Below are 22,761 nucleotides of genomic sequence, written 5' to 3'. Positions count from 1 at the left end.
ATACTCCAGAGCTGCACTCACTATTCTGCTGGTGCAGTCACTGTGTACATACATTACATTACTGATCCTGAGTTACATCCTGTATTATACTCCAGAGCTGCACTCACTATTCTGCTGGTGCAGTCACTGTGTACATACATTACATTACTGATCCTGAGTTACATCCTGTATTATACTCCAGAGCTGCACTCACTATTCTGCTGGTGCAGTCACTGTGTACATACATTACATTACTGATCCTGAGTTACATCCTGTATTATACTCCAGAGCTGCACTCACTATTCTGCTGGTGCAGTCACTGTGTACATACATTACATTACTGATCCTTCCTGAGTTACCTCCTGTATTATACTCCAGAGCTGCACTCACTATTCTGCTGGTGGAGTCACTGTGTACATACATTACATTACTGATCCTGAGTTACATCCTGTATTATACTCCAGAGCTGCACTCACTATTCTGCTGGTGCAGTCACTGTGTACATACATTACATTACTGATCCTGAGTTACATCCTGTATTATACTCCAGAGCTGCACTCACTATTCTGCTGGTGCAGTCACTGTGTACATACATTACATTACTGATCCTGAGTTACATCCTGTATTATACTCCAGAGCTGCACTCACTATTCTGCTGGTGCAGTCACTGTGTACATACATTACATTACTGATCCTTCCTGAGTTACCTCCTGTATTATACTCCAGAGCTGCACTCACTATTCTGCTGGTGGAGTCACTGTGTACATACATTACATTACTGATCCTGAGTTACATCCTGTATTATACTCCAGAGCTGCACTCACTATTCTGCTGGTGCAGTCACTGTGTACATACATTACATTACTGATCCTTCCTGAGTTACCTCCTGTATTATACTCCAGAGCTGCACTCACTATTCTGCTGGTGGAGTCACTGTGTACATACATTACATTACTGATCCTGAGTTACATCCTGTATTATACTCCAGAGCTGCACTCACTATTCTGCTGGTGCAGTCACTGTGTACATACATTACATTACTGATCCTTCCTGAGTTACCTCCTGTATTATACTCCAGAGCTGCACTCACTATTCTGCTGGTGCAGTCACTGTGTACATACATTACATTACTGATCCTTCCTGAGTTACCTCCTGTATTATACTCCAGAGCTGCACTCACTATTCTGCTGGTGCAGTCACTGTGTACATACATTACATTACTGATCCTGAGTTACATCCTGTATTATACTCCAGAGCTGCACTCACTATTCTGCTGGTGCAGTCACTGTCTTCTGTTTGGAGGATGGTGATGATTCATCTCTTCATCCTTCGTACAAAAATAGAATGTGGAATGGATTTCACACAACCTTCCTTTATCGGTTCTCATGGAAAAAGTGAACCGAACGTCCGGCCGACCTCCACAACTCCCACAACATCACCATGACTGTGCTGTGATCATCGGATGTTAAACTGCAGCTCTGGAGGTGACTGGAGGATAAGACAAGGTGTAAGAGCAGAATAGTGACTGCAGCTCTGGAGGTGACTGTAGGATAAGACAAGTTGTAAGAGCAGAATAGTGACTGCAGCTCTGGAGGTGACTGTAGGATAAGACAAGTTGTAAGAGCAGAATAGTGACCACAGCTCTGGAGGTGACTGGACAATAAGACAAGATGTAAGAGCAGAATAGTGACCGCAGCTCTGGAGGTGACTGGAGCAATGATGTGAGAAATGCAGCGCTGCGCTTTAGTTTGGCCCTCGCCGGTTGTATTTTGGTCGGATATTTGCTCATGCTGGGACTTTTAGTTCCACCGTTTTCGGTCCCTGGGGGGGGACTTAGCTCGTCTCTCGTCTTGTGAAATCTTTTCTTTCCTGTCAGTTATTTCATCATCTTACAGGAAAAGTTACAAAAGACTCGAGATGCAGAAGAAAGTTTTTTTAGTTTATTTTTTACTGAAGATTTTGCAAAATCAAAAACATTTTAAGACTTTTTTATTGTAATAAAACAAAAAAGGCAACGGCGATCGCAGAGAAGAGTGAAGATGGCGGCGGCCGCAGGACGCCTGCGGATCAGGAATGTCAATCATTCTGTAGCCTGCGGCTGATGTCAGGGCATGCTGGGGGTTGTAGTACAGGGTAGCAGGAGAGCCGCAGGCTGCAGAATCACAGAGGTCATTACGGATTATTATACATTGATGAGATTATTCTGCGCCAAATGAACCGACGCTGCGTAAGTAAGAGGTGCAGCAGTTAATCGGCGTCCGCCTTCAAGCCTAACCGTACCAAGGCGTCCTGCAGTGCTGCCCCGAGCCGCGAAGATGAGGATCATCCACTATGTGACAAGTCTACTGGTAATCAGGGACAAAGCATGAGGGCAACTAAGGCTTTACAATGTAAACTGATTGCAACTGGCAGTACTGCGTGTTACCACTAGATGGTGCAGTATACAGAATGATGACTCCCTGTGTCACCACCAGATGGCGATGTTGTTACACAGAATGATTTCCCATAATGTCACTAGATGGCGCTATTTTATAAAAATGATCCTTCCTTCATAGTACCACTAGATGGCGATATATGTATATAATATGATTTCTTTGCACTACCACCAGATGGCACTGTTATACATAATGTTTTCTCATATTACCATGGTGTTACTATACATAATGATGTTTCCGCATACATTCACTAGATGGCGCTGTTATTATATATAATTGTGGGCCCTATATTACCACCAGATAACACCTTTATAAAAAATAATGATTCTGAATACTACCAACTGATAGCCCTATTATAGATAATGATTCCTCATACAACCACTAGATGGCGAAATCATACAGAATGAAGATTCTTCACATGACCATAAGATGTCGCTATTGTGCATTATTATGGTTCTCCATACTACCACCAGATGGTGCTGTTATTGTACAAGATGATTTTCTGTCCTGTCACCAGATATAGCGCTGTTGTATATAATGCTTATTTCCCATATTAGAACAAAATGGATTCATTATCTATATAATTCCCCATGTTACCACCAGATGGCACCATTACTACACAGTATCAGATCCCACAGAACCACCAGAGGGCGCTGTCATTACATCGAATATCCCACACAGCCACCACATAGCACTGTTATTACATATAATATCCTACACTGCCACCAGATGGCGGCGTTATTACATATAATATTCCACATAATAATCAGACAGCACCATTACTACACAGGATAAGATCCCACACAACCACCAGATGGCGCTGTTATTACACAGGATAATTTTCCATACTATCACCAGATGGCGCTGTTGTTATACATAATATCCCGTACTATCACCAGATGGCGCTGTTATTACACAGGGTAAATTTCCATACTATAACCTGATGGCGCTGTTGTTATACATAATATCCCGTACTGTCACCAGATGGCGCTGTTATTACACAGGGTAATTTTCCATACTATCACCAGATGGCGCTGTTGTTATACATAATATCCCGTACTATCACCAGATGGCGCTGTTGTTATACATAATATCCCGTACTATCACCAGATGGCGCTGTTGTTATACATAATATCCCATACTACCACCAGATGGCGCTGTTGTTATACATAATATCCCGTACTATCACCAGATGGCGCTGTTGTTATACATAATATCCCATACTATCACCAGATGGCGCTGTTGTTATACATAATATCCCGTACTATCACCAGATGGCGCTGTTGTTATACATAATATCCCATACTATCACCAGATGGCGCTGTTGTTATACATAATATCCCATACTATCACCAGATGGCGCTGTTGTTATACATAATATCCCATACTACCACCAGATGGCGCTGTTATACATAATATCCCATACTACCACCAGGTGGCGCTGTTATTTTACATCATTTTTAATACTCCTAGCCATTTTATGAAATGTTTGTTTTCCTTTTAGGATTAATCTACAGCTTGTAAAAAAAAATAAGTCTGAGGCTACCTGGCGACTCTGCCATGACACAGGTCGTGCAGTCATTGATCTGTGCAGCTGCGGCGCTTTATCCTCATGAACATGACTGGGTCACCGTGCTCCGGGACCACCAGACGGCTCATCAAGATGGAAGCGCTTGGATGTTTTGCAACTTACTTGCGGCTTCACTTCCACATAGAACGATCTTTGCAGCGGTGTCGCGGCCAACGTCGCCGTGCAGCCCCAGTATAAAGGCCATCAGAAATGCAGCATTGGCTGCTCCCCTCCCCCACCCGCCCCCTGTACCCGGTAGAGTGCAAGCTCTTTGCATCAGGGAAAGTGTCACATTCTGCCCGCCACATTGATGTAAACTATGGGCGCTGGACGTCCGGAATGTGTCTGCTGGGAAAAACTGGGAGGATTTGGGGCAATGGCAGCTTTATGGTAAGAAGAAATGGCGGATTGTCGCAGCTCGTTGCATGTGACCTGATGGTCTGCAGATTTAAAGGAACAGTCACCCACAAATAAGTCAAAGTAGACAGTGCAGCCTGGAGAAAATAGGGAGCACACAAACTTTTTGTTTTCTTCCCAGGGGAGAGGCGTGTGCTTATAAAGAAAAATGTTGTAATAGGAGACCCCAAAGAACTCACAGGGTCCCTGCGCCGGTCCCATCTCCCCAGTGGAGGCGTCACTGATCTCATTGTGAGGTACTGTCTCTTTAATTAAACCATGTGATAAGACATTGGAGCTCATTCTATGCGTCTTCTGGTGAATTAAAGGCACCTGTCATGAAGGGTCATTAGGGGGCGGCTCCATAGAGGAGAGGGGCTTGTACCAGATATCGGACCGTTATGGCGCCTGCAGCACCATCGACCCGACCACCTGATGGCGCTGAGGGAGTCGTAAGACGAACGTCCACACGTTTATTCCATCCTTCTTCCTGGTTTTCATCAGTCGTTGGCATCTGAGGGCTGTTGTTGGCACTGGCGGTGGCGGTGTTACGACACGGGTGGGGGGTGGGGAGGTCAGCAAATCATTGCTGCATAGAGGGGAGGTAGGAGGTTAGGAACAAAGCATCTGAGACCCCCAGAAAAGCTCAGAAAGTTCTGGTCTGGTGCAAAGAAAAGGCAGATTCAGGCTTTCTACTCGGCCAAAGCCTCGGCTTCCTGCAGACGGAGAAAAACAGACGTAAGATCAAGATGTCGGGGGGCACCCAGCGTGTACGACCCGGGCGCTGGCTGCTGTGCGTGCGGGGGTCTCACACCTGACCGCTGGGGATGTGAGGGCCTCATACTTAATTATCCCCCCACCCAATGGCGTACCACCAATGATGGCAGGCCACGCGACGACTATGGGGCCCGTGAGTCGAAGGGGCCTGGTGCCAGTGCTATTGGGGTGCAGAATACTATATGGAGGATTATGGGGCAGATTATACAGTGTGGGGTCCATCATACTGTTTGCAGGGCTGTGTGGGGCCATTATACTGTATGGAGGGCTGTGTGGGGGTCACAGTTGGGGGATCATACTGTGTTGGGGTCAGCGCATACTTTGCCTTGGGAGTTGAGGTGGGGTACAGTAGGGTCATTATACTGTACATGTGGAGGAATTCACCATGGGGGTATCATACTGTGTTTGGGGGGCACTTTTGTTGGCATCACTCTTTATGGGGTAATGAAAGAGGCATCTAGGACTTCAGCAGGAGGAAAATTACTATGTAAAGGATGGAAAGTTGTGAGATCTGATCTTCTGTGACCCCGACAACTATTTAACTTTTTTTTTTTTTGGGGGGGGGGGTGATTTCTGACTCATAGGGGTGACTGAGGCGGCACTGGATGTTATGGGGTTAATATTCCTACAAGGAAGAGAAGGCAGAAATACTTGGCCTTGACCGTGGATCAGCGGCTGAGATCAGCAGCGCAATCACCTGCCCCTCCCCCCGCCCTATGGGTTGGTTCATATGATCATTGTCGTTACCTTTGACCCTGGTGGGGGCGTCAGGCCCAGGAACGTGTACAGTTTATTATTCTCTCTGGCATCGAAAAAATCTTCGTAATCCTGCGGGAGAGAAAGGAGACCAGTGAACAGCGCCGACGGATCCAGAATTCAGCAAATCCGCATCAAAAAGTTCAGCAACTTTTCTAATTGATTTTATGTTCTACTTTCTCATGATTTCTAAGATCTCTGCTTGCTGTCAGTTAACACAGTCTGTACAGACCAAATACATTTACAGCTGAGGGTTTGAGTCAATGTATCAGTGTAGACCATGAGCCCAGGGCTGCAGATGATGGAAGGGGAAGAACTGCATCAGCAGCACAAGTGTTTCCTTTTTGTATCCAAAAACTTCACAGCTGATTGTTTGTTTAAAGCTGATTCACCAGCAGAACAAATCTCTCTTCTCTTCTGATACTTTGTTATAATGTATCAGGTGACTTTGGAGGTCAGTCGGCCTCACAGAAGATGCTGTCAACTGGATACAACTGTTACAAACCCTCAGCTGTGAAAAGTATTAGATCTGTTGGTGTTTTCATTCTTTAGGTTTTGAAAATATTCAGGTATTTAAACACAAACTCTTAGAAAGTTACAAAACTTTTCATGATATAAAGATGAAGATTCAGTTAAAGTTAAAAGACCTAAGTGACGTACAGAGCGTGCCGGACTATTGGAAGTCGGGGGGCAGCGATCTCCCGTCACTGCGGGCACAATGGTCACACAGCAGCTCATTGTGTGGACTCTGGGTGTTGGCGCCGTCCTGGCAGCAGCCACATTGTATCTGGCGCGGTCTTCTGGGTGCGGTGCTCTGGTCGCAGGTGGAATAATAACCTGATGATAGGAGCAGGGCAGCCGGGGGTTAATCCGGAGATCCCAGCAGGAACCCAAAAACCATCAGACCCAGCACAGAAACCTTTTATATTCTGGATTACTGGGAATCTGGATCCGATAGTCCGGCACACAGTATCTGGTCTTTAATTCCTTATCATTGTCAAGATTTCTGCTTGCTGTCTGTGAATGGAAACAATTGTCTCCTGATTTAACACTTCTTGCAACTGAGGGTTCGTTACAATGTATCCAGTCTAAACTGATACATTGTAACAAACCCTCAGCTGTATTACATCGGCCTGTGCTGTTGATGTAGATCTGAGGGTGTTCTGTGCTTGGAAGGTACAGGCTCCAGGGACGGGGGATTCACTACATGTATTGTGAAAAGAGGAGTATGGCACAGCAGAATGTTGCAAACAATTATCAATGCTTTATAGCACATAAAACACAGAGATAAATAAAGTGCAGACATGGAGGTAGTGCCAGAGTATAAATATAGAAAAGTACCCTCCCCAAAAGCTACATGATGGGGAGAGTGGTTGCCCGACGCACGTTTTGCGGCATTCTCAAGGGCAGCCAGTGTATACTGGTTGTGACCCAAAGTCTCTAAATATATCCTTCATTCCCGCGCATGCGCAGATAGCGGCCTGACAGCTGGAGCGTGTGAACGGCGTGTTCCTGCCACCGTGCGCATGTGCCATCATCTGTTCCACCATCATGTGGTCCGTGTGGCGCGTCCCCGGCTCTAGCTGGCCACTTCCGGGTACGCGTCACGCCGACCATGTGACCGGATCCTCAGGAGACAGTGAGGATATATATATATATATATATATATATATATATATATATATATATATATATATATATATATATATATATATATATATATATATATATATATATATATATATATATATATATATATATAGAGAGAGAGACTTTGGATCACAACCAGGATATACTCTCCGCCCTTGAGAAAGCGGCTTGAGATGCTGCGAAACGTGCGTCGGGCAACCACTCTCACCACTTCTATGCTCCCCGTGTGACATGCTGCGCTTTCTTGGTAGGTTACTTTCCCTTTTGCTATACATCACTGGATGAATGGATTTGAACGAGCTACATGCTGTGATTATTATTTTTTGACGTGCTCTCTTTCCACTCCTCTTTCATGCAGCTTTTGGGGAGGGTACTTTTCTATATTTATACTCTGGTGGATTTATGGCACATTTTGTGATTTTAGCCCTCTCTTTTGATTTTTTTTTGGCATTATAACACTTACAGTTAGGCCACTTTGGGCATTGTTCAATTGTGTCTTTTCTCAGAATTATTCTGAATATATTCCTATGCCTATCCTACCTGGAAGCATTATACCATCTGACACTACCTCCATCTCTGCACTTTATTTATCTCTGTGTGTTTTATGTGCAATAAAGCATTGATAATTGTTTCCAACGTTCTGCTGTGCTATATTCCTCTTTTCAGGATTGGATTCTTCAGCTTGCATGTGGATAGTTGTCTGTTTAACTTTACAGGGCCCTGTCCACTTTCTTGATATTTAAGGCATTTTTCTGTTATTTAAATGTATACATGTATGTGGGGGTCTTACCCCCAGGTACCGGTCCTCATTGAAGATCTGGGGGGGCAGGGGGATGCCACTCTCGGGTTTGCTGTCCTCCGGGACATTTGCCCTCATCCATTTCCGGTTTTCCTCGTTGGCTGCGATGTCCTTCTCCTCGTACTCAATCTTCATGGCATCGAGGAGGCCGAGCACCGTCTGCTGCTGCTTCTTAATCTGAGAGCAAGAACCAGTGATGAAGAGGAGGAAAGAGGCGCAAAGAATAGGGGCGACGTGGAAAGAAGGCATGATGGGGTCCGGAATACAGAAATACTACTACTACTGGGCGACCGCCGTGCAGGATGAGCGCCGGGCCCCTCCACCGTGCAGGGCTTGCCCCGGGCCCCCATTCCACATATTAATAAGCCAGGGCCCCCCAAGAATGTCCAGAATACATTATATGGTACTTTTCAGGGCTTGGGGGGCACAGGAACGGCCTGGCCCCGGAGCTACACATCATCACATATTTTGCTGGTTATGCTGAAAAAAACCTTCCTGAGATGGGCGAGTCCTTGTACCCGACACATTTCCCTTATAAAGACAGGTTTCCCCTCCTCCTCCTTCCTCATAGTGACTGAGGCACAAACCTCCTAATAAGGAGACAACAGAACGGAGGGAGGAGGAGGATGGTGCATCCCCAGTATACAGGAGAAGCGGTACTGTGCAGTGTATATATACAGGACAGGAGGAGCGGTACTGTGCAGTGTATATATACAGGACAGGAGAAGCGGTACTGTGCAGTGTATATATACAGGACAGGAGGAGTGGTACTGTGCAGTGTATATATACAGGACAGGAGGAGTGGTACTGTGCAGTGTATATACATACAGGACAGGAGGAGTGGTACTGTGCAGTGTATATATACAGGACAGGAGGAGTGGTAATGTGCAGTGTATATATACAGGACAGGAGGAGCGGTACTGTGCAGTGTATATATACAGGACAGGAGGAGTGGTAATGTGCAGTGTATATATACAGGACAGGAGGAGCGGTACTGTGCAGAGTATATATACAGGACAGGAGGAGCGGTGCTGTGCAGTGTATATACATACAGGACAGGAGGAGTGGTACTGTGCAGTGTATATACATACAGGACAGGAGGAGTGGTACTGTGCAGTGTATATATACAGGACAGGAGGAGTGGTAATGTGCAGTGTATATATACAGGACAGGAGGAGCGGTACTGTGCAGAGTATATATACAGCATACAGAATAATACAGATACGATGCAGTGTATATATGCAGTATAATAGCGATATATACAGATAATACACCTCTATACAGGGAAGTTGTACTGCGCTGTGTCCACAGTGCCGCAATCGTTCCTTTGTCTCTATGGAGATCTGCGCGCCGGCGCTCGTTAATTTGCATTATTAATAAGAGATGAGCTTTCCCTGCAGTGTCAGACGCCTCGTGAATCCGCAGGTTGGTGACTCCGCTGTCGCAATGTGTGTAGCCGCCACTAACGTTGCGCAGACGCTGCACACATGCGTGTATACGGCGTCACGTGGGCTGCGTACAGACTATATCAGGGGTGTATCTGGGCGGCTGGTGCGGCAGGTGTCCAGGGTACACAGCGCCAGGGTGGGGTCCGGAAGCCTCTCTGCAGGGTAAGGTCGGCAATATGAGTCTTTGTCCCAGGTGTAAGTTTAGCTGCAACATTTGTGAACGTTACAAACCATAGTGGTAAAATAGCAGATAACAGGGAATAACAGCAGTAATAATAATTAATTAATATACAGTTATTAATTATTACTGAAATAGTAATTTCCAAAAATATGTAAGAAATTGACCGGAGTTCGGACCCCGCTGCCAACACCTCGTTCTATAAACCTCAGATGACATCACAGATCACAAGAGGTGACGTCATTTCTTCACGATGGTCACATGACCAGGCTGATCCTACTACATTAATAAGGATGGGAGCTCCTCCGCCCTGTGAGAATGCCGCCATAAGGGAGGGCGCCTGTGATTCAGGAACCTGGGAAAGCTGGGTGACAACAGCAATTGCAGCCATAATATTTGTCTCCCAGGAGCAGATAGAACTAAGACATGGCTGAATATAGTAACAACCTGATGGAAGACTGGTGGAGGCTGACAACCTGTGGCTCCTCCTGAAGCAGTACGGCAGTGCCCCGTCCCCCCTCCTACGTGGACATCCTTACTCTTTGACCCCTTATTTTGTTTCACTCAGACAAAAATGTAATATTTTGGGGTTTTTTTCAGTTTGCCTCCAATCTAGACTGTCTATCCTGCCACACTGTAACAAAACCTCAACTGTTAGAAGTTTCAGGTCAGGACAGATTTTCATATGTAGAATGTAAAGAATGATTATTCCCTTGTCCCTCACCACTACCTCCCTGGTATTTCCTCCACCTCCCCGTCTTGCCCCCCGCTCCTGGGCACCGTCTTTTCATATTCCTCAGTCTCCTTCCTTCCATATATGTTCTGCTCCTCAGTCTGAAGCTGCAGGAATTTATCTCCAGAGACTTGTGCTGCGGAAGAAGGAAGCTGCAGCCACCAAGAAGGAAAGTTCTGTTCTTGTGAAGGCACAGACCGACCAAAATCAGGGCTCAGACTACTGCACTTAAAGGGGCAGAACACAGTGGACCTGATTCATCAAGAGAGGTGATGTTGACAATGATACGGGCGGACATATCATTGGTGCAACCTGGGGAGCCCAAGAGGTTAAGGGGCCCATTTCTACCTCCAAAGCAGGTAGATTTGTGCATTATGATGAGCTCATGGGCTGCAAAGGACCCATATACTGTTCTTGCACAGGGGCCCTTTTCTGTCTATGTCCGCCAGTGCGATGAGATGTGCTGCGTACGCCTCATCATGAATCAGGAGCACCGGACGAGTCGTGTGCACCTCGCCACAAATCCTACTCCAGTCCCTGATGGAGTAAGATTTGTGTTGTAGCAAATGCTGCCACTCAGTCATGAATTTTGCGTAAAAGTTTTGATGAATTGGGCCCAATATGTGTATTGTCACGTCCTATGTACAGTCAGTTCCTCGGTCACAGATAAAAGACAAGGTTTCCCGGGTCCGTAATATTGATGAGAATCCGTCAGTTCGCTCTGTCCGGGAGTTTGTAACTCTTATCTGTCTTTTTCTAAGCTCCTGCAATAGCCAAACGGTGCAAAATTTGTAATGAAACCCAATAGCCCCAAATGCTAGCATTTAAGTATAAAAAAAGAATAATAAAAAAAAAAAAAAAAATGGACAATCCCTTTAAGCCGGCTATATACATTTGATAGATCTCTCCCGACTTCCCCAGACACATGAACACTCAACTCAGAGAAGAGCAAAAAGGAGAAAGCTGCTACCCAGGTAGTGAAGTCCATGGCTACTGCCAGATGGTGATTAGTGGACACATTTTATTTACATTGTCGCCTTTTATTAGTAAATAGAATATTTGTTACTGAAAAGTACATTGTAAATAAAGAAAACTAAGTGTAGATAGGAGGGGAGGACCCTGATGCGAGGACCCTGATGCGAGGACCCTGATGCGAGGACCCTGATGCGAGGACCCTGATGAGAGGACCCTGATGAGAGGACCCTGATGAGAGGCAGATTTGTCTTATTTTTACTGGAGTTTCCCTTTAAGAGCGTCTTACGCACAGCAGCTCGTCCTCCTCTCTGACACATCCTCCCAGTAACCAGCACCTCCGGCCTCAGGCGACCAAGCTTCCTCAAAGCAGATTGAGAAGTTGCCCAACTTTTAAAACAGACTTTATGTTTCCATGTCCAACCATTTTCAAGTTCTTTGATTTCCATCACTGAATGTTTATTTCCAGAGTCTGAAAACCAGTTCTGACCTAATACTTCTCAGAGCTGAGGGTTTGTAACAAATGTATCCAACCTAAACAACAAGCACAAAGTTCTTTCTACAATAATAGTATCTTACAATGTATCATTTTAAGTAAAGCTTCAGTCTGGAGTTCTGGGTATTTACCTCTCAGAGGATTCCTCAAACTGGATACAATTGTAACAAACCCTCAGCTGTGAGAAGTATTACATCTGTACATATTCTCTGCCTCTGGATGTCAAGAAAGTTTCCTTTTACTCCCAGAAAACAGATGTTGGAAATTGTAAGAAATCAGAACAATCGAGTGTGTTACAAAGTTTCAGAACTTCATCAGCTCTTGTGCTTTGGTCCCTGGGACATGCGATTCTACAGACATTCTGACAACTTTGCGGTGTGGTCGTCAACTCCAAGTCATAGGCCACGGTCACACATTCAGTGTTTTACATCAGTATTTGTAGCTAAAACCAGGAGTGAAACAATCAGAGGAAAAGTTCAATAGAAACACGTCACCACTTCTGTATTTTTCACCTACTCCTGGTTTTTGCTTACAAATACTGACAAAATACTGAACGTGTGAACATGGCCTTATACTGTGTCAGAGATATACACTGCTCAAAAAAAATAAAGGGAACAGTGAAATAACACATCCTAGATCTGAATGAATAAAATCTTCTCATTGAATACTTTGTTCTGTACAAAGCTGAATGTGCTGACAACAAAATCACACAAAAATCACCAATGGAAATCACATTTATTAACCAATGGAGGCCTGGATTTGGAGTCACCCCCAAAATTAAAGTGGAAAAACACACTACAGGCTGATCCAACTGTGATCTAATGTCCTTAAAACAAGTCAAAATGAGGCTGAGTATTGTGTGTGGCCTCCACGTGCCTGTATGACCTCCCTACAACGCCTGGGCATGCTCCTGATGAGGCTCAGTATTGTGTGTGGCCTCCACGTGCCTGTATGACCTCCCTACAACGCCTGGGCATGCTCCTGATGAGGCTGAGTATTGTGTGTGGCCTCCACGTGCCTGTATGACCTCCCTACAACGCCTGGGCATGCTCCTGATGAGGCTGAGTATTGTGTGTGGCCTCCACGTGCCTGTATGACCTCCCTACAACGCCTGGGCATGCTCCTGATGAGGCTGAGTATTGTGTGTGGCCTCCACGTGCCTGTATGACCTCCCTACAACGCCTGGGCATGCTCCTGATGAGGCTGAGTATTGTGTGTGGCCTCCACGTGCCTGTATGACCTCCCTACAACGCCTGGGCATGCTCCTGATGAGGCTGAGTATTGTGTGTGGCCTCCACGTGCCTGTATGACCTCCCTACAACGCCTGGGCATGCTCCTGATGAGGCTGAGTATTGTGTGTGGCCTCCACGTGCCTGTATGACCTCCCTACAACGCCTGGGCATGCTCCTGATGAGGCTGAGTATTGTGTGTGGCCTCCACGTGCCTGTATGACCTCCCTACAACGCCTGGGCATGCTCCTGATGAGGCTGAGTATTGTGTGTGGCCTCCACGTGCCTGTATGACCTCCCTACAACGCCTGGGCATGCTCCTGATGAGGCTGAGTATTGTGTGTGGCCTCCACGTGCCTGTATGACCTCCCTACAATGCCTGGGCATGCTCCTGATGAGGCTGAGCATTGTGTGTGGCCTCCACGTGCCTGTATGACCTCCCTACAATGCCTGGGCATGCTCCTGATGAGGCTCGGTATTGTGTGTGGCCTCCACGTACCTGTATGACCTCCCTACAACGCCTGGGCATGCTCCTGATGAGGCTGAGTATTGTGTGTGGCCTCCACGTGCCTGTATGACCTCCCTACAACGCCTGGGCATGCTCCTGATGAGGCTCAGTATTGTGTGTGGCCTCCACATGCCTGTATGACCTCCCTACAATGCCTGGGCATGCTCCTGATGAGGCTCGGTATTGTGTGTGGCCTCCACATGCCTGTATGACCTCCCTACAACACCTGGGCATGCTCCTGATGAGGCTCAGTATTGTGTGTGGCCTCCACGTGCCTGTATGACCTCCCTACAATGCCTGGGCATGCTCCTGATGAGGCTGAGCATTGTGTGTGGCCTCCACGTGCCTGTATGACCTCCCTACAACGCCTGGGCATGCTCCTGATGAGGCTGAGTATTGTGTGTGGCCTCCACGTGCCTGTATGAACTCCCTACAACGCCTGGGCATGCTCCTGATGAGGCTCGGTATTGTGTGTGGCCTCCACGTGCCTGTATGACCTCCCTACAACGCCTGGGCATGCTCCTGATGAGGCTCAGTATTGTGTGTGACCTCCACGTGCCTGTATGACCTCCCTACAACGCCTGGGCATGCTCCTGATGAGGCTCAGTATTGTGTGTGACCTCCACGTGCCTGTATGACCTCTCTACAACTCCTGGGCATGCTCCTGATGAGGCTGAGTATTGTGTGTGGCCTCCACATGCCTGTATAACCTCCCTACAATGCCTGGGCATGCTCCTGATGAGGCTGAGCATTGTGTGTGGCCTCCACGTGCCTGTATGACCTCCCTACAACGCCTGGGCATGCTCCTGATGAGGCTGAGTATTGTGTGTGGCCTCCACGTGCCTGTATGAACTCCCTACAACGCCTGGGCATGCTCCTGATGAGGCTCGGTATTGTGTGTGGCCTCCACGTGCCTGTATGACCTCCCTACAACGCCTGGGCATGCTCCTGATGAGGCTGAGTATTGTGTGTGACCTCCACGTGCCTGTATGACCTCCCTACAACGCCTGGGCATGCTCCTGATGAGGCTGAGTATTGTGTGTGGCCTCCACGTGCCTGTATGACCTCTCTACAACTCCTGGGCATGCTCCTGATGAGGCTGAGTATTGTGTGTGGCCTCCACGTACCTGTATGACCTCCCTACAACGCCTGGGCATGCTCCTGATGAGGCTGAGTATTGTGTGTAGCCTCCACGTACCTGTATGACCTCCCTACAACGCCTGGGCATGCTCCTGATGAGGCTGAGTATTGTGTGTGGCCTCCACGTGCCTGTATGACCTCCCTACAACACCTGGGCATGCTCCTGATGAGGCTGAGTATTGTGTGTGGCCTCCACGTGCCTGTATGACCTCCCTACAACACCTGGGCATGCTCCTGATGAGGCTGAGTATTGTGTGTGGCCTCCACGTGCCTGTATGACCTCCCTACAACGCCTGGGCATGCTCCTGATGAGGCTGAGTATTGTGTGTGGCCTCCACGTGCCTGTATGACCTCCCTACAACGCCTGGGCATGCTCCTGATGAGGCTCAGTATTGTGTGTGGCCTCCACGTGCCTGTATGACCTCCCTACAACGCCTGGGCATGCTCCTGATGAGGCTGAGTATTGTGTGTGGCCTCCACGTGCCTGTATGACCTCCCTACAACGCCTGGGCATGCTCCTGATGAGGCTGAGTATTGTGTGTGGCCTCCACGTGCCTGTATGACCTCCCTACAACGCCTGGGCATGCTCCTGATGAGGCTGAGTATTGTGTGTGGCCTCCACGTGCCTGTATGACCTCCCTACAATGCCTGGGCATGCTCCTGATGAGGCTGAGCATTGTGTGTGGCCTCCACGTGCCTGTATGACCTCCCTACAATGCCTGGGCATGCTCCTGATGAGGCTCGGTATTGTGTGTGGCCTCCACGTACCTGTATGACCTCCCTACAACGCCTGGGCATGCTCCTGATGAGGCTGAGTATTGTGTGTGGCCTCCACGTGCCTGTATGACCTCCCTACAACACCTGGGCATGCTCCTGATGAGGCTCAGTATTGTGTGTGGCCTCCACGTGCCTGTATGACCTCCCTACAACGCCTGGGCATGCTCCTGATGAGGCTGAGTATTGTGTGTGGCCTCCACATGCCTGTATAACCTCCCTACAATGCCTGGGCATGCTCCTGATGAGGCTGAGCATTGTGTGTGGCCTCCACGTGCCTGTATGACCTCCCTACAACGCCTGGGCATGCTCCTGATGAGGCTCGGTATTGTGTGTGGCCTCCACGTGCCTGTATGACCTCCCTACAACGCCTGGGCATGCTCCTGATGAGGCTGAGTATTGTGTGTGGCCTCCACGTGCCTGTATGACCTCCCTACAACACCTGGGCATGCTCCTGATGAGGCTCAGTATTGTGTGTGGCCTCCACGTGCCTGTATGACCTCCCTACAACGCCCGGGCATGCTCCTGATGAGGTTGCGGATGGTCTCCTGTGGGATCTCCTCCCAGACCTGGACTAAAGCATCCGCCAACTCCTGGACAGTCTGTGCTGCAATGTGACGTTGGTGGATGGAGCGAGACATGATGTCCCAGATGTGCTCAATCGGATTCAGGTCTGGGGAACGGGCGGCCAGTCCATAGCTTCAATGCCTTCATCTTGCAGGAACTGCTGACACACTCCAGCCACATGAGGTCTGGCATTGTCCTGCATTAGGAGGAACCCAGGGCCAACCGCACCAGCATATGGTCTCACAAGGGGTCTGAGGATCTCATCTCGGTACCTAATGGCAGTCAGGCTACCTCTGGCGAGCACATGGAGGGCTGTGCGGCCCTCCGAACAAATGCCACCCCACACCATTACTGACCCACTGCCAAACCGGTCATGCTGAAGGATGTTGCAGGCAGCAGACTCTGTCACGTCTGTCACATGTGCTCAGTGTGAACCTGCTTTCATCTGTGAAGAGCACAGGGCGCCAGTGGAGACTTTGCCAATCCTGGTGTTCTGTGGCAAATGCCAAGCGTCTTGCACGGTGTTGGGCTGTGAGCACAACCCCCATCTGTGGACGTCGGGCCCTCATACCACCCTCATGGAATCTGTTTCTAACCGTTTGTGCAGACACATGCACATTTGTGGCCTGCTGGAGGTCATTTTGCAGGGCTCTGGCAGTGCTCCTCCTGTTCCTCCTTGCACAAATGCGGACGTTAGCGGTCCTGCTGCTGGGTTGTTGCCCTCCTACAGCCCCCTCCACGTCTCCTGGTGTACTGGCCTGTCTCCTGGTAGCGCCTCCAGCCTCTGGACACTACGCTGACAGACACAGCAAACCTTCTTGCCACAGCTCGCATTGATGTGCCATCCTGGATGAGCTGCACTACCTGAGCAACTTCTGTGGGTTGTAGAGTCCGTCTCATGCTACCACGAGTGTGAAAGCACAACCAACATTCAAAAGTGACCAAAACATCAGCCAGAAAGCATTGGTACTGAGATGTGGTCTGTGGTCCCCACCTGCAGAACCACTCCTTTATTGAGGGTGTCTTGATAATTGCCAATAATTTCCATCTATTGTCTATTCCATTTGCACAACAGCATGTGAAATTGATTGTCAATCAGTGTTGCTTCCTAAGTGGACAGTTTGATTTCACAGAAGTTTGATTTACTTGGAGTTATATTCTGTTGTTTAAGTGTTCCCATTATTTTTTTGAGCAGTGTATTTACAATCTTCATCATCAGCAGAGCAAACATCACACACCTCCTTATAAAATGCACATGATGGGAGTTGTCCTTCTCAGGGATTATGCCTATTTTATTGAACAATGTCAATGTATCCTGACCCTCCGCTGGGGCCCCATGAGGGTGCAGGACCAGCTCTGTGCTCCCCTCTAGGCCAAGCTAAGGGGGCGTCCTGGGTCTGGGGGGGGGATGAGGGGAGATCTCCAGCAGTCACCAGAGTAGACAATGCCGGGTGCGTGCGACTGGATCGGCAGATGTTCGGGTCTTTTGCTCGGCGCAGGCTCCGCTTTTCTGTTTGCTCGGTAAATACAGGTGAATAGGAGGAGGACAATGAGATGAGAGCCCCTCTGCAGCACACAGAGCAGGGTCCGGTCTCTGCAGGTGCTGCAAAGAAAACCCACTGGGATCAGATTTCTGTTTGCTGTCAGTGAATGGAAACATACTTGTTTACATCCAGAAGCTGATAAAACATAATATATCTCACAGCTGAGGATTTGTTACAATGTACACTGAAAGCTCAGAAAAGCTGCACTACAGCTCTGTCCTGTGTGCTGGAAATTCAAAACTTCCCTTCACTGATACATTGTAAGAAACCCTCAGCTGTGAGAGCAAGACAGGTTTCTTAGCACCTAAATCTTTCAAATGTAGGAAAGTTGAACACAATCTATTACTCCCTGTTATCAGCCATTACTGGGGCAGGTGACTGAAGGACAGGTGACTACAATCTATTACAGTCTACTGTTCCCTGTTATCAGCCATTTTGGAAGACTGCAGTGTTCAGCAACGTGATGACTGACAGGAAGTGTGAAAACCTCGCTGGCGTCTCCATTTAGTCCCATATTTGTAGAGACATTTACATCATTTGTGACTGACTGCAGCCCGTGCAATGTTATAATATCAGGGTTGGAGGGTGAGTGGCCCCTTTAAGGACACCCGTGGTCTACCGTCTGCGGTATAACAGGAGTTTCCCCCTCTCAGGCCCCTGGGCTCCGCTGCCCTCCACCTCCTCGCCCACATTGGGTTTTGCGTCCCTCAGACCCCGTTCCCCGTGTGCCCCCACCACCAGCGCTGCCCCCGGCGCCCCTCTCTGGCGAGGCCCCTTCCTCTGTGTAGATTGTGAGCTCCCAGGTCCAGAGCTCCGTCTGGTCCGGATACAGCTTCTCGACAGATGTGAAAACTGATACCCAGTGACTGTCAGGGGTCTGTGATTCTTGGCAGATGTTACAGGGTCTGACTCAATAAATTCTGATTCTGGGAAAGCTGGGTGACCACCGATATGGCCGCCATCATGTCTGGCACAGACCAATGACCTGGCTTTCCCAGAAGCAGATACCTGGATCCATTGAGTGGCATCACCGGTGGGTAATACTGATAAATGAGGGCGCCGCTCGCCCGGCTGCCAGTAGCGTGGCACGATATAATCTACGCACTGGGGTGAGATGACAATGGCAGTCACGTCGCCGGAGTCATGGATGATTTACAGGGCGAGGCGGGCGCAGCTGCCGCCTCCCGCACTTTATGGGGATCAGCGGCGCTTTACTGCTCCGCAATAAAACTCATCTACACAGAACAGGAGGTTTTATCACTTCCCGGACCGATCACTAAAGCGGGTCAGAGCTGACACAATCCCGACCCTGCGGACAGTACAGGGGCCGCGCAGACAGTACAGGGGCCGCGCAGACAGTACAGGGGCCGCGCAGACAGTACAGGGGCCGCGCAGACAGTACAGGGGCCGCGCAGACAGTACAGGGGCCGCGCAGACAGTACAGGGGCCGCGCAGACAGTACAGGGGCCACGCACAGGACGAGTCTGTGGCCCCCCAGGTTTCTTACTAGCGGGAGATGAGGAGGGCTCAGGCTCCTGAGGTCCATTGTCAGCAAGTCCTATCGCCTGTAAATATGCCTGGTCGTTCATATTCCCGCCATGTCAAGATCTCTGCTTGTTGTCGGTGAATAGGAACATCCATACTTGTATCCAGAGCCTGACAACCGTCCGGACCTAAAACCTCGCACAGCTGAGGGATTGTCAGGTTCTGTATCCAGTCTAGATCCTCTGTAATATAAACAGCCCCCAGTCTGTTACAATGTACCAGTGCAGGAAAAAGTTCAACAAACTACCAGGACAGGAGAGAACTGTGCAATTGTTGTGTCTACGAGACTGATACACTGTGACAAACCCTCAGCGCAGTGAGGAAGGCCAGGAGAGGATGGATTCTCAACCCTTGAATGTCACCGGTCACTGGAAGCGAGAAGAAGAAGAGCAAGCGTCAGAAAGCTGCAAAACTTCTCCAAAACTACAAAATGTAAAAGGGATGAAACTTTAGTATTTCTGGTTGCAGAGGGCGACGCACTGCTAGAAAACCCTCCGCTATCCGGCAAGAGTTAATAACTCCCACCATCCGCAGCTGGAAGCCTGATGTAAATCTCTTCTCTATTCTACACAAAGCCTGGCTGACATTCTGCAACCAACCCACAGAAGCAAAAATCCCCTCCCCCGCCCGGAGTCACAGGCAGAGGTCCCCCCTTATACCAGACTGTACATATCTGCAGAGCGGGGTCCCCCATCCCTTATACCAGACTGTACATATCTACAGAGAGGGGGTCCCCCCCTTATACCAGACTGTACATATCTACAGAGAGGGGGTCCCCCCCTTATACCAGACTGTACATATCTACAGAGAGGGGGTCCCCCCCTTATACCAGACTGTACATATCTACAGAGCGGGGTCCCCCATCCCTTATACCAGACTGTACATATCTACAGAGCGGGGTCCCCCATCCCTTATACCAGACTGTACATTTCTTCAGAGCGGGGTCCCCCCTTATACCAGACTGTACATATCTACAGAGAGGGGGTCCCCCCCTTATACCAGACTGTACATATCTACAGAGAGGGGTCCCCCCTTATACCAGACTGTACATATCTACAGAGAGGGGGTCCCCCCCTTATACCAGACTGTACATATCTACAGAGCGGGGTCTCCCCTTATACCAGATTGTACATATCTACAGAGCAGAATCCCCCCTTATACCAGATTGTACATATCTACAGAGCGGGGTCCCCCCTTATACCAGACTGTAGATATCTGCAGAGAGGGGTCCCCCCCCCCTTATACCAGACTGTACATATCTACAGGGAGGGGGTCCTCCATCCCTTATACCAGACTGTACATATCTACAGGGAGGGGGTCCCCCATCCCTTATACCAGACTGTACATATCTACAGGGAGGGGGTCCCCCATCCCTTATACCAGACTGTACATATCTACAGGGAGGGAGTCCCCCATCCCTTATACCAGACTGTACATATCTACAGAGCGGGGTCCCCCCTTATACCAGACTGTACATATCTACAGGGAGGGAGTCCCCCATCCCTTATACCAGACTGTACATATCTACAGAGCGGGGTCCCCCCTTATACCAGACTGTACATATCTACAGGGAGGGGGTCCCCCATCCCTTATACCAGACTGTACATATCTACAGAGCGGGGTCCCCCCTTATACCAGACTGTACATATCTACAGGGAGGGGGTCCCCCATCCCTTATTCCAGACTGTACATATCTGCAGAGCGGTGCAGTTTTCGGACCCTCTGCAGTCCAGTAGTTTATCAATGCTGCCCCTTATGTGACTTGGAGGGGATGTGGCCCCCTTACATCTGGGGCCCCCAAGTGAATGCACAGGTTGCACCAATGGTCTGTCCTCCCCAGCCCCCCCATTATATCAGACTGTACATATCCACAAAGCAGCCCCCAATAATGTGCAGAGGGGAGTCTCCTCCAGACCCTCAACTTCTTACCGACACAGATCCGGATGAGCTGGCGATGTAAACCTTGATGACCATCCTGGATGCTCTGCAGCTGCTTGCAGGGTGATGCTCTGCTCTGTGCTCTGCTCTGTGCTCTGCTCTGTGCTCTGCTCTGCTCTGTGCTCTGCTCTGCTCTGTGCTCTGCTCTGCTGTTGCTCCGCACACTGGGAGGTTCTGCAGTTTTTTCTTCAATCAGCTTTATTCCTCTCTTTTCTCTGCACACTCTGCTTCACTCTGGGAAATTTCCAGGAAGGTTTTCTTTAGTCGTCGTTAACTCCTGAGTGTCCGGGAGATCTGCGCTGGTGGAGTTAACCCCTTCGGGGCACACTTCCTCTGTGCACGCTCCTCCCAGGACTCTCCCCCTTTGTGTGTATCACAATACGGATGTCACACGCGTCATTTGTTCTGTATTGTGTTTTTTTTTTCCGTTGATGGAATAAATCCGCAGGTGACATCAGCCGCAGACAGGACTTTCTGAGGAGCTTTTCTGTCCTTCTCTCCCTCCTCCACATCTTCTTGCTGTCAGTGTATTAGGACCATTGCTGATCACATGGAAACCGCTGCAGGCGGTCCCTCCTGTCCTACCTCCCACAGCTGAGGGTTTGTCACTATTTCATCTAGTGCACACAATTCTCTGTGAACTAAACACGTCGCAGCACCAGTCTCTCTCCTGTTCTGCAGGATTCGTTACAATGTATCAGTGCTGAATTACAAACAACTGTCTAAACTGGATGCAATTGTAACAAATCCTCAGCTGTGAGTACATGAGGCCATGTCCTCCTTTATTCTCTGTTCTTTTCTTTCCGGTATTTGGATGATGAGGACTGAGAGGGTTCAGGAAAGACAAGGAGTTTCGGATGGCGGCTGTGATCAGCAGTGTCAGACTGAAGAACATTGGGCCCACCAGAGGATTGGATTCTGAGAGACCACCAGAGGATTGGATTCTGAGAGACCACCAGAGGATTGGATTCTGAGGGACCACCAGAGGACTGGATTCTGAGGGCCCACCAGAGGATTGGATTCCGAGGGACCACCAGAGGATTGGATTCCGAGGGCCCACCAGAGGATTGGATTCCGAGGGACCACCAGAGGATTGGATTCTGAGAGACCACCAGAGGATTGGATTCTGAGGGACCACCAGAGGACTGGATTCTGAGGGCCCACCAGCGGATTGGATTCCGAGGGACCACCAGAGGATTGGATTCTGAGGGCCCACCAGAGGATTGGATTCCGAGGGCCCACCAGAGGATTGGATTCCGAGGGCCCACCAGAGGATTGGATTCCGAGGGCCCACCAGAGGATTGGATTCCGAGGGCCCACCAGAGGA

At 48.9% G+C, this 22,761-nt stretch overlaps 1 protein-coding gene across 1 annotated transcript; it reads right to left on the bottom strand.

The window, feature by feature from the left end:
* Positions 1-1,897: 1,897 nt before the first annotated feature.
* SH3BGRL (SH3 domain binding glutamate rich protein like) lies at positions 1,898-21,767 on the bottom strand. Its single transcript, XM_073642138.1, has 4 exons — positions 21,426-21,767; positions 8,354-8,539; positions 5,905-5,985; positions 1,898-5,096 (listed from the first exon to the last, which is right to left on the bottom strand). The coding sequence occupies exons 1-4, from the start codon at positions 21,468-21,470 to the stop codon at positions 5,073-5,075; spliced, it is 336 nt and encodes a 111-aa protein (XP_073498239.1). The 5' UTR covers positions 21,471-21,767; the 3' UTR covers positions 1,898-5,072.
* Positions 21,768-22,761: the final 994 nt, after the last annotated feature.

The sequence above is a fragment of the Phyllobates terribilis genome, unplaced genomic scaffold (genome assembly GCF_046119375.1).
Source record: "Phyllobates terribilis strain yellow unplaced genomic scaffold, ASM4611937v1 Scaffold_7__3_contigs__length_470593459, whole genome shotgun sequence".
Classification (NCBI taxonomy): domain Eukaryota; kingdom Metazoa; phylum Chordata; class Amphibia; order Anura; family Dendrobatidae; genus Phyllobates; species Phyllobates terribilis.
The sequence above is the reverse complement of the archived record's forward strand: the minus strand, read 5'-3'. Positions and strand labels throughout refer to the sequence as shown.

Coding starts and splice junctions, on each gene's coding strand:
- SH3BGRL (XM_073642138.1), bottom strand. CDS start 21,470: ATGGTCATCAAGGTTTACATCGCCAGCTCATCCGGATCTGTGTCG. Junction 5,986..8,353: donor ATGAGGACCGGTACCTGGGG/GTAAGACCCCCA, acceptor TCTCTCCCGCAG/GATTACGAAGATTTTTTCGA. Junction 5,097..5,904: donor CGCCCCCACCAGGGTCAAAG/GTAACGACAATG, acceptor CTCCGTCTGCAG/GAAGCCGAGGCTTTGGCCGA.